The following is a 10,984-nucleotide window of genomic DNA, read 5'->3' as shown; positions in this document are numbered from 1 at the left end:
GAAAAGCACAGCACTGCCATGGCAGGTGGTCCTCATGGAACATTCATGGTATTAAGGCTATATACCGAAAACTGATAAGAAGCCCAGACAAATGTTGGCCTTGGATACCTGTTTAACTCTGGCAAAGAGGCTGTAAATTTCAAACTTATTTCCAATATTAGATACTCTCTTTACTTCATCATATATTTCAACCAACACATGGGATGTGGGAGAAGTGAAATTAGGCCCGAGCTTGGTTTTTTGTCCAACATTGTTGTTGTATCCTTCAGTCCTTGTAATCTTGTACCAAAAGAGAACTAAAAGAACATGATGAAAACCCTAACCCTTCTTCCTTGCTCCCGGACTGCCTTCGATCGGCCACCTCAACCTTGCATTGCTAGACTCGGCCGATGGTGTAGGGTTGAGGGGTGAAAAGGTACCTTTAAGGCTTTAGCATTAGAAGAGAAGGATGTTCTAAGGATAATCCTGGCCGTACATTAAGATTGGATGTCCAAGATGATTTCATTCACGCTCAAGTACTGGAACTGAAGGTTTTTTCTAGCGCATTCCAAAACTTGCTTGCAGTTTTCCCATCATTTTTGCACGATGATAGACTAATAGGCTAGAAGATTGCTCTACTGGAGTCTTTGCTCGTCTTCATACATGGACTTGGGGCTGGATGTCGTTATGTGGCTTTTGGGAGCTGGTATAATGTTATACACTTTCTAAGCAGAAGATTTCTTATCAACTAGCAGTATGTTTACACTTCCAGCCATCCAATCATTATCTGAAAGTAGAAAATTACAATCAGAAAAGGATGAAATAGACATCTTTATGCATCATAAATAATCAGATTTTTCTTAATCAAACCTCGACACAACAAGTCCATGTATTAGAAAGAAACAAAGCATGAGGAGAAGACATAAATGCACTTAGTACTGCAAGAGAAAATGACTGACTTAGAAGAAAGATGGATAAGCAACATCAGCATATAATCAACGGAGGAAAATTAGACTACACGAGGATGAGGGACTGTAGAATAAGCTTTCACATCTGATATATTATCCATGCCAAGATGCCTGCCATTCTCTAGTCTCTACTATCACTTCCGAGTATGCTTTTGTCATATAGACTCGCATATAGCATGCAAATACGAACAGCTCAGGATGCCAAGAAGGTTAGCTCAAGTATGCTTTCTTAACCTCCATGTTGTTTACTGTGATTTCTTAATTTCTCGTCTTGAAGGAATACGATCTTCTTCTCGATCGGTGAACACTGAACACGTACTCAATTTCATTTTAAAAGACACTCGTTATTGAAGCAAAATAAACTTCCATGTAATGCATAACAGGTACCGGATTCGAAGACCACGATTCCCAGCAGTGAAACATAACATATGCATTGTTTATAAAGCAAAATATGTACAAAAAGCTCAAGACCAAAACCAAAGAGGTTCTGTTTTGGTTTAGATACCATGTATATGTACGTGTATGGTATACCACCTTATGTGACAGCTAATGTGGAACAAACACGTCATTTAATGAAATTCTATGATATGTTAGAACTACAACCAATAAGCTGTCATATAAGATTGGATATATGCATGTAATTCCTCAATAGGTGGTGATTGACCTATCATTATTCAAGATAATGAGGTTCTATATGAGGCGCGTTTATGAGCACCCTTTTCACCGAACATTGACACACATCTAATGAGTATCTAACTGAGGCACACTTTCGGGAGGAATGATGAAGTTGTGGTTGGGCAGCGTTGTCTTAGTTTTTCGGTTGAGGAAGGTGAGTATGTTTAGTTGCAAATATGTGGATTTTATGTTGTCATGTTTAGAAACTCCTAATTTAGTAAAATCGTAAGCTTATTTATGACCATTATGCTTAGTTATGATGTATGATATTGTTATAGAACTGAGATAGAAATTATAATCAACAATTCATATCGTATCTCTTCTTATTAGGCAAATGTTTTCTTTTATACAAGATTTTATATTCCTTCGATCAAAAATATCAAAATCAAACCAAAACAAAATGAAAAATTAATATGAAGTTAATGTCAGATTAACACATATATTGAGTATGAATTACATAATCAGATCAAAATTTTAGAGCTCCTACTCTTCACCATACTCGTTTCATTCAAACTCGTGAAAAGCTCCAATCACCCGAACAACGGTTCGAAACGGTGCGCACAATGCAAAATACAGTATTACCAAGTCAAAATTACGCTACTACCCACAAACATCAGAAAGAACCCAGAAAAGGAAGTTGCGGGCCCCTCACGCCTTTTAGCACGTGCTCCGCACTCCCAAAACCCCTCACGTCTTAACCGTCCGTTTCTGGTTTCTCCAAAATCGTAGAAAAGGATAATAGGACTGCGTCGGAATCAGAAACCCTAGAACTTCCTTCATTCTCATTTCGCAGAATCCGTATTTCACTGCAAGCTCCGATCGCCGATCGCCGGTTTCCGGTTGCGAATTTACTCTCAGGTTTTCTCTCGCTTACTCTTCTCTGCTTTCTTTTACTTGCGGTTGTGAATTTCTGAAGGAAATTTTGCTTTTAGTTGAGGTTTGCTTGGAATTTGAACTAGGATTTTCGTTTTGGTTTCGGATTTCGGATTTTGATTAGGTTTTGTGTTTGTGTGCGCGCGCGTTGCTAGGGTTAGGAAATGGCGGAGGATAAGCCGGTGGAGATCGTCGATGACGTCAACGTTGGCGGCGACGGTGCCGATGGCGTCGATGATTTTTATGACGCTACTCAGACGGCATCGCTGAGCCGGAAGGTGAGTTCGTTGGAGTGGGAGAAAGGGGAACTGGAGCGAGAGAATAGGGAGACTAAGGAGAAGATTGGCCAACTGAGTAAGGAGATTGAGGTTTTGAAGAGCGGCGAGAAGGAGATGAAGCAGAAGCTCAGGGAGATGGAGTTGGAGGTGGAGCGGAATGATGAGGGGAAGAATGTGCTGGAGACTGTTGCGAATCGAGCCATGGAGCTTGAGACCGAGGTGGCAAGGCTTCAACAGGATTTGATCACTGCTATGGCGGAAGGCAAGGAGGCGAATACTGAGCTTGCGGAGGTGAAGCGAGTGTTGGTAGAGAAGGGGGAGAAAATTGATAGCTTGGAGAAGGAGATTGAGACTCTGAAGAAAGGGAAATCTGAGTGTGAGAAGAGGGTTAGGGAATTGGAGAGGAATGTTGGGGTTCTGGAAGTGAAGGAAACTGAGGAGAAGAGTAAGAGGGTTAGGGCGGAGGAGGAGATGAGAGAGAGGCTTGAAGCGAAAGATGGTGAAGTCAGTCTGCTCAAAAGGAAAATTGAGGAGTTGGAATCAGTGATTGGGAAGCATGGTGTTGAGTTGCAGAAGTCGATGGAGGAAAAGAGCAAGGTTGAGTTAGCGTTGAGGGAATCTGAGGATAAGTCTAAGGCTATGGAATTGAAGATGGGACAACTGCAGAAGGATATGGTGGAGGCTGGAAGGGTTATTAGTGAAGCGAAGGAGAAGACTGTTGGGGTCATTAATGGGACTGTGAATGAAATGAAGGAGATTTTGGAAGGTGGAAATGAGACAGGATCGAAGGGATTGAGCTTGCCTGTGGTTGCAGGGTCTGCTGGAGCCATTTTTGCTGTGGCCGCTGTTGTCTTTGTGCTGTATGGAAGGCGGAGGTGATTATACTATGCAGCAATTGAGAAAAAATGCTGAGCGGGGAGAAAGCTCAAGGTTAGGGCTTATTGCTTAAGAGCATGTTACAATTTTGTCAGAAGTACTGGAGGCTTTTTTTTGGCTTTGTTTTTTTACTAGCCTATCAATGTCTTGTTAGCTCTAATTTTTGAAGCTTTCTTGTTCAGTTGACATGCTATGGTTGTGGACAAATTACATAAATATATATTTTGAAGGATTATTGTGTCTGTCATCTCTATGATATTTGTTATGACTGTATGGTACAGTCCACTTTGAATTGCTTGACCTATAACATATTACTTTAACTTGGTTGAATCACATTTTTGGATTTGATATCTTGTACCTCTTCCGTTGAAGTTGGTTAGATTGACTTGTTGGGCAGTTAAGGCCATCTGGTAGGGGTTTAGTAACACTGGTTCAGTACTCCATCAGTTACAAGCTTTGCTTACATTTGGTTGTAATGGAGTGCCCTTCTTCCCATTTCGTGTTGTACTCGACCACTTGTCTGAAGGTTATATTGGGGTTCATCCCTCATAAGGTAAAAATTTGATTGAAGGATTAGTTACACCATCTTAGTGCATACCGTGGATTTGCACAAGGGAACCTGGTTGCACTTTGTTCATTGCTGTTGAACATCCTTTAGTTGTGTCATAGCGGACTTACTCGGGTAAATGGTATCATGTTTTAGATGCAAACCTCAATACTCCCCAAGGTAGATGATATAAATCCCTTATCCAGTTGCATCCATTTTATTACTCACATTGTTCTGTCTGCATTAAGTTGATTGGCTGTCATTTTATTACTCACATTGTTCTTTCTGCATCAAGTTGATTGACTGTCTTGTGTGTATTACTGTATATTAGTTTTGATCGCGTATTAGAATCTCATGCACATACTTTCTTCAAATTTGATAAGACTTATTGCGATCAATCAGTCTTGTATTCTTCTTCTACTCCACTAACAAAGTAACAATGAAACAGTCTGCACTGGTAAAGTTATTCTTATGCACCAGCAAAGTTATTCTTTTGTATATGTTATTCTTATGCACCAGCAAAGTTATTCTAGAATGATATTGAAATCCAGTAAAAGTTAATAAACTATCCAATAGTGTATACATTTGCCAATAAACTATCCGGTACAATATGTACCAACAAACCAAAGGGAGTTTTAACTATTCAGCACAAATATAGAAGAAAAAAACCCTCTTACGTACATGCAATCATCAAAGTAAGAGAGAAAAACTACCCAAGAAAGAATGTTTCTCAAGCAAAACGCAAGATATGGAAAAGAAAGACCACCGGTATAAGTAAAATTTCACTCCACACGCAAAACCAAATATGCGAAACTCTGAATCCCCAACTCCCTATATAAACTTAGCTCTGCGAGCTTCATCATCCATAGTTCAGTTCCACTCATCAGCTGCACCATTAGAATAAAAGCAAAAAATCAGGTCAGATTTACAGAAACAGGCTGGTTATCACTATGTGCATGATGATCTGTATGAGAATGGTGTGACAGTGAGTTATATGGACCCATTCATATATATGATGCTGGAGTAACTGCTAAGCCAACTTTGAAGCCATGGTGAGCATTATTCCAATACAGAACCAGAAAGTGTGTTATGACAGCACGTTACAGCACATTGCAGACTTTGATTTGGTCAGTTCACCCAAACTTAAGTAAAAGTTTATATGTCGACTAATCGACCAAAAGCGAAAATGATCTCTGCTCCCAATCCTTAAAGTTGATCTTGATAGATTGGTAAAGGCAATTTAGAAGGCAGCTTTTCGTTAGGAGCTACCCTTCTGAGTTCTAACAGTTCCCTCAGTTTCGTTTTCGTGTTAAAGGGAATCCATAACTACCTATGAAAATCACATTGAATGTGTCTTGTTCTTCCTATTAATATCAGTAAAGGGACTTTTCATCTACAAGTCCTTAATTAGCATTTAAAATTTTCCAGTATAAGCCATTGATTTCAGACACTAACCTAAATAGCTAATGATTCACTTAATAACAAACTAAGTAATGTTAACCATAAACCAAGCAAACAGGTAAGGTATATATCATAAATCTGAATTCTGTTAGGGCGATGAAGTGCTTAGTTATTAGATTCAAACAGAAGTTGCCGGACTTTTATTTGTAAATTAGTGTAAATTTCTAAGGAACATGTATTAAATTCCGGGTGATTACCTTGAATCATCTATCAGATCGGTGCAGAACTTCAAAAAGGCCGCAACAACTCCTCCATGAAGTTGGTTGAAGGGGGGCTCTTGTCACAGATACAATAGACTGAAACCAGAACAAATATGAATGTTAGCAGGCCAACAAATTAAAAATGATACTTGCAATACAAAGAACAGTGTTTTTTTCTTGAATAACATTACCGGCTTTTCTGCAGTTTCAGGTATCTCACGCTTGCCATACCCTTCTCCAGCATCAGTTGATTCAACTGGAGGAGGAACTGGAACCTCAGGCGACGGTTTCAATGTCTCATCATCAACACTTTCACTAGTTGCCTTGTAATCAGCACCTGATGACTCCCCAGTACTAATCTCTTCAATAACTGGCAATTTTACTTCTTCAATTCCCTTTGCAGCTGTAACAACTTCCTCCTCTTCCTTCTCCTCTGAACAAGGCACTTCAGTTTCTTCAATTCCTTTCGACACCACATTTGTTGTCACCTCACTCAAAGACGGCAATGTTGATTCCTCAACCCCGTTAGAGACCAAATCTGTTTTAGTCTTCTCCTCAATCTCCTCTGACACATCATCTTCTACAACAGGAGAAGGTCCATCTGTCTCAGCCACAGATGGCACATATTGCTCCTCCTCCTTTTCTTCCTTCACTTCTGGTTCAACAACAGAAGTTTCCTTCTCCACAATCGAGACTGGAACAACCTCGTCTTCTTTCTCTTCCACTACATCTCCTGATTCCACAACTTCAGGACTCTCCTCAGCAGCTTCAGCCGGCTCTTCATGTGTCTTTTTCGCATGCTCTACCGAGTAGTCATCAATAGCTATATCCCTTACAGATTCAACCACTTCACCCTCTTGAACTTTCTCACTCTCCTCTAACTTTCCGTTTCCGTTTGATGAATCCGCCATTTGGTGATGATGATCTGCAGAAAACTTACTCCTCTCTTGTCCCTCTTCAGCTACTAAGTTTGGATGGCAAGAATGGTCTTGACAAGTCACAGAAGCAGTCTCACAACCACTTAATTCTTCCTCACAACAAAACTTCACGTCTGAATTAGTTTCCACAAACCTTTCTGATTAAGAAAAGAAAAGGAAGCTTTTAGACAGATGGATCGCAGATAAGTCAAACGAGTGCAACCCTATTTGCCAACTAAGCGAGGTGACAACGAATTAGAATCTAAGAAAAATTAGATAAATGAAATACGCAATTACCTGGGACATGGATTTGAATGGTAGGTAGCGAGTGGTGGATGATGAGTTGTGCTGCGGAATGCTTGAGCTTCTTCTTTGATGGTTTTTTCTTTGGACGTGAAGGCATTACTCTTGACTGGTTGTTATGAATTATGAGCTTTAATAACAATGAAGAAGAAGAAGAAGAACAAGAATGGTGGGTGGAGTAAAGAAGGTGGTTTTCGGTTTCGAAATTTAAGTCTGTCTCACACTGCTACATGAGTTGTGACTAGTGGAATTCACTTTGTTTACGTTTTTGAAATTGAAACGGTAAGGGAGGGAAATGCTAAACGTGACATTGCAGAGAAGGGTTATGGGGGACGGGCCCTTTGGAAGTTAAAAGGGGCGGGATTGTGGTGTAAAGAGCTTAATGCTACAACCAAGAGCCTCATCATTTCATAACGGTAAAATTGTGTATGTGGGAGTGAGTGAGTTCTTTTGGTAAAGCATAAAAAGGAAACGGTTTTTGTTTTTGGAACAAGACCATTGACATTTCTTGTGAACCTTTAGTTCATTTTATATGTTTTCTTTAACTAGGAATTTGGTCAAACAAAATTTATATTTACGTCATTCTGTATTCTATGAAGATAAACAGTTCCTTCAACTTCACATTTTTTTAGTTGATGTTATTAACACACCCCGTCTATTTTCCGGGTGGGTACAAAAAAAACATCAGAATTGATCTTGTGATGTCTAACAACTGCCGATAGTGCTAATCAAATTGTTGGGCATTGATTGTAGACATTAATAAGCCATCTATCGAAAGTAGTAACCTTCCAGAAGGAGGTTTTTCCACACACTGAATCGAGTTTAACACGAGTTTACTTTGGTGTTTTTTGATTTGCAAAATGGTGCTCCTGGCCCAAACCAAACAACCAACCATCCAGGCCCAAATAAAGAAGCCCCAAATCCTAATCATCCCCTCCAGAAAACCCTAAACCCCTCCTCTCTTCTAACATCTCTTTCTCTCTCTGCGCTTAAACCCTACCCTCCATCTCTCTCTCTCTACCTCTTCCTCCGCCTCCATGGCCGCCGCACTCACCCCACCTCCTTCCTCCTCCACCACCAAGGTAACCACCGAAACCGCCCGAAACGCCGTGCACGCCCTTCTGAAATGGCGAGCCACCAAGTCGGAGTCCCAAAAACCCGATCTCCTGGAGTCCGACGAGCTCCTCTACCTGGTCGTGACCCTCAAGAAAATCCCACCCAAGGGCCGCGTGAACGCCTACAAGGTCCCACTCCCGACTCCCCTCCACTCCCCCCTCACCGAGTTCTGCCTCATCTACGACGACCGCCCCAAGTCCAAGCTCACCAAGCCCCAAATCCAGGCCAAGATCAAGGCCGAGAATCTCCCCGTGGTCAAGATATTGAAGTATACCAAGCTGAAATCGGATTACAAGGCTTTCGAGTCGAAAAGGAAGCTTATGAACTCGTATGATATGTTTCTGGCGGACAAGCAGATCGTGCCGCTGCTGCCGCGCCTGCTGGGGAAGCATTTCTTCAAGAAGAAGAGGATTCCGGTGCCGGTGGACTTGCTCAAGAAGAATTGGAAGGAGCAGATTGAGAGGATTTGCGGCTCGGCGATGTTGTTTTTGAGTACCGGGACTTGTTGTGTGGTGAGGGTGGCGAGGACTTCGATGAGTGAGGAGGAGATTGTGGAGAATGCGGTTGCGGCGATACAAGGGGTTGTGGAGATTGTGCCGGGGAATTGGGGCGGGGTGAGGTCTTTGCATTTGAAGCTGTTGGAGTCGATTGCGCTGCCGGTGTATCAGACTGTGCCGGATGAGGCGGTGAAGGTTGAGGGGAGTGAGAAGGCTGTGGGGGAAGTGAAGGAGGTTGGGAAGGCGGAGAGTAAGGAACTGAAGAAGGAGAAGGTGGGGAAGAAGAAGGGGATGATTCATGAAGTGAGGTATTTGGATAGCAATGCTGGCGAGGTGGTTGTTGAGGAGAAATCAGGGAAGGATGGTGTTGGGGAAGGCAAGGTTAATGGGAAGAGGAAGAAGGAGAAGGTTGTGGACGAGTCTAATGGTAAAGCTAGTGAGAATGATGGTGAGGTGAGAAAGTCAAAGAGGATCAAGGAGAAGGATGTCGGTGAGTCTAAGAGGCCCAAGGAACAGAAGGACAAGAAAGCTAAGCTGGTACATGAAGACTTGGAAATTTCTGAGAAGCCTACGAGGAAGGTGGTTAATCCTAAGTCGGGCAAGGTGAAAGGTGAAGATGTTGAGAAACAGTTGAAAAAGTCGGTTAAGGCGAAAGATGACGTTGCATCGGATGTGGAGAAACCATTGAAGAAGTCAGTTAAGGCGAAAGATGACATTGCATCGAATGTGGAGAAACCATTGAAGAAGTCAGTCAAGGTGAAAGATGACGTTGCATCGAATGTGGAGAAACCATTGAAGAAGTCAGTTAAGGTTAAGGATGATGCTGTTGTCGTTGGGAAGCATAAGAATGATGTGTTGTCTGCGAAAGACAAGAAAAAAGATGTTTCAAAGAAGAAAGGAGACGAGCTGTCTGGCAAAGGAGGAGAGGCTGTTGGAAAGAAGGAGAAGAGGAAGAGTGAGCCTGTGAAGTTGAAGAGTGAAGAAGCAAAGCCCAAGACAGCCAAGAGAAGTAAGAAAGGAGCCGAGTAGTTATGCATAGCAGGCCACAGGCAGTGGACGCTCTTTGCAGTGAGATTCAATATATCAAAGCAAGTATATGGCTGTCCTTTGAAGTCTGTCTGGCATAAATTTTGATTGTTCGGTTTTTCATTGTGTTGTTATTGAAGTTATGGTATGTGTTAGTTGAATTGACATTGCCTATTCATATCTTAACTATGGAGATCATACAAATGGTTCGATAGCATTGTGGTTTTCTACATTTCTATAACTTTGAATTTGAATTTACATTCTGTCAAAGTGTCAATTCGACTTGTGTTTTGGGTGATTTTCATCTCGAATACTTTATGAATCATTTTGGAGCCAAAATGGTGTAACTGACTATATGAAATTTAATTGTCAACTAAGGGAAAGGTGATATCTTTATCAGAGATCATTAGCAGTAACAAGCTTTTGTTTCATAGTTTGGAATGTCAAATCAGTCCTATATACAGTAGCCACTTTGTTTTGGACATAGCTCAATATTATAAGTTTAGCCAGGTGGTTAATCTGTAACTGTTAATATGACGTACAATGGTTCAAAATTAACAGATCATCAATAGTTTTTTCCTTTGTACCGTGTCATCCTTTTAAGAAAGGAGCCGAGTAGTTCTGCATGGCAGGCCACAGGTGGTGGATGCTCTTTGCAATGAGATTCAATATATCAAAGTAAGTATGGCTGTCCATTGAGTCAGTCTGGCATAAACTTTGACTATTCAGTTTTTCATTATGTTATTGAAGTTATGGTATGTGTTGTTAGTTGAATCTTCACTATGGATACAAAAGGTTGGGTGGCATTGTGGTTTTCTGCAATTCTGTTAGATTCTTAGATTGTCCAGACTGTTGTATACTGAACAGGTACATCTCTCTCTCTCTCTCTCTCTCTCTCTCTTCCAAATAGCTGTATTAGATAAGGTTACTTCTAACTAGCAATATTTAACAATGCAGTGAAATGAACTTGAAGGAACAACTTTTGTGCTTTACCCCTTGATGAAGGCCACACTCACGGGCAAGTCTTCCAAGCTACTAACCTTTCGGCGAACAAATTTGATTTGCTCAGAGTGATTTCTTCCATGTCACAGGACCTGTGTGCACCTAATTGGAGCAACTTTGGAGTAGAGCAAACTCTGTGCATATGTTTTTGTGGTTGGAGATGGTGAATTTCCTGCAAGTTATTTGATGTAAGTCGGGTTTGAAAACAATTGATTTGAAACTGATATTTTAGTTTGTTTGTTTATATCATGGCCTTTACATGGAAG

At 41.2% G+C, this 10,984-nt stretch overlaps 3 protein-coding genes across 3 annotated transcripts; 2 read left to right on the top strand and 1 right to left on the bottom strand.

Annotated features, from left to right (window-relative positions):
• The first annotated feature begins 2,347 nt into the window (after positions 1-2,347).
• On the top strand, positions 2,348-3,929 carry LOC101305863. Its single transcript, XM_004303817.1, has 2 exons — positions 2,348-2,480; positions 2,651-3,929. The coding sequence occupies exon 2, from the start codon at positions 2,660-2,662 to the stop codon at positions 3,650-3,652; it is 993 nt and encodes a 330-aa protein (XP_004303865.1). The 5' UTR covers positions 2,348-2,480; positions 2,651-2,659; the 3' UTR covers positions 3,653-3,929.
• A 798-nt stretch (positions 3,930-4,727) lies between these two features.
• LOC101305574 lies at positions 4,728-7,181 on the bottom strand. Its single transcript, XM_004303816.1, has 4 exons — positions 7,072-7,181; positions 6,049-6,932; positions 5,855-5,953; positions 4,728-5,083 (listed from the first exon to the last, which is right to left on the bottom strand). Exons 1-3 carry the CDS (start codon positions 7,175-7,177, stop codon positions 5,861-5,863), a joined length of 1,083 nt encoding a protein of 360 aa, XP_004303864.1. The 5' UTR covers positions 7,178-7,181; the 3' UTR covers positions 4,728-5,083; positions 5,855-5,860.
• A 933-nt stretch (positions 7,182-8,114) lies between these two features.
• On the top strand, positions 8,115-9,875 carry LOC101313827. Its single transcript, XM_004305781.1, has 2 exons — positions 8,115-9,404; positions 9,459-9,875. The coding sequence occupies exons 1-2, from the start codon at positions 8,115-8,117 to the stop codon at positions 9,717-9,719; spliced, it is 1,551 nt and encodes a 516-aa protein (XP_004305829.1). The 3' UTR covers positions 9,720-9,875.
• The last annotated feature ends 1,109 nt before the right edge of the window (positions 9,876-10,984 follow it).

The sequence above is a fragment of the Fragaria vesca genome, linkage group LG6 (assembly GCF_000184155.1).
Source record: "Fragaria vesca subsp. vesca linkage group LG6, FraVesHawaii_1.0, whole genome shotgun sequence".
Taxonomy (NCBI): domain Eukaryota; kingdom Viridiplantae; phylum Streptophyta; class Magnoliopsida; order Rosales; family Rosaceae; genus Fragaria; species Fragaria vesca.
Note: the sequence above shows the minus strand (reverse complement) of the source record. Positions and strands in the feature narration are given on the sequence as shown.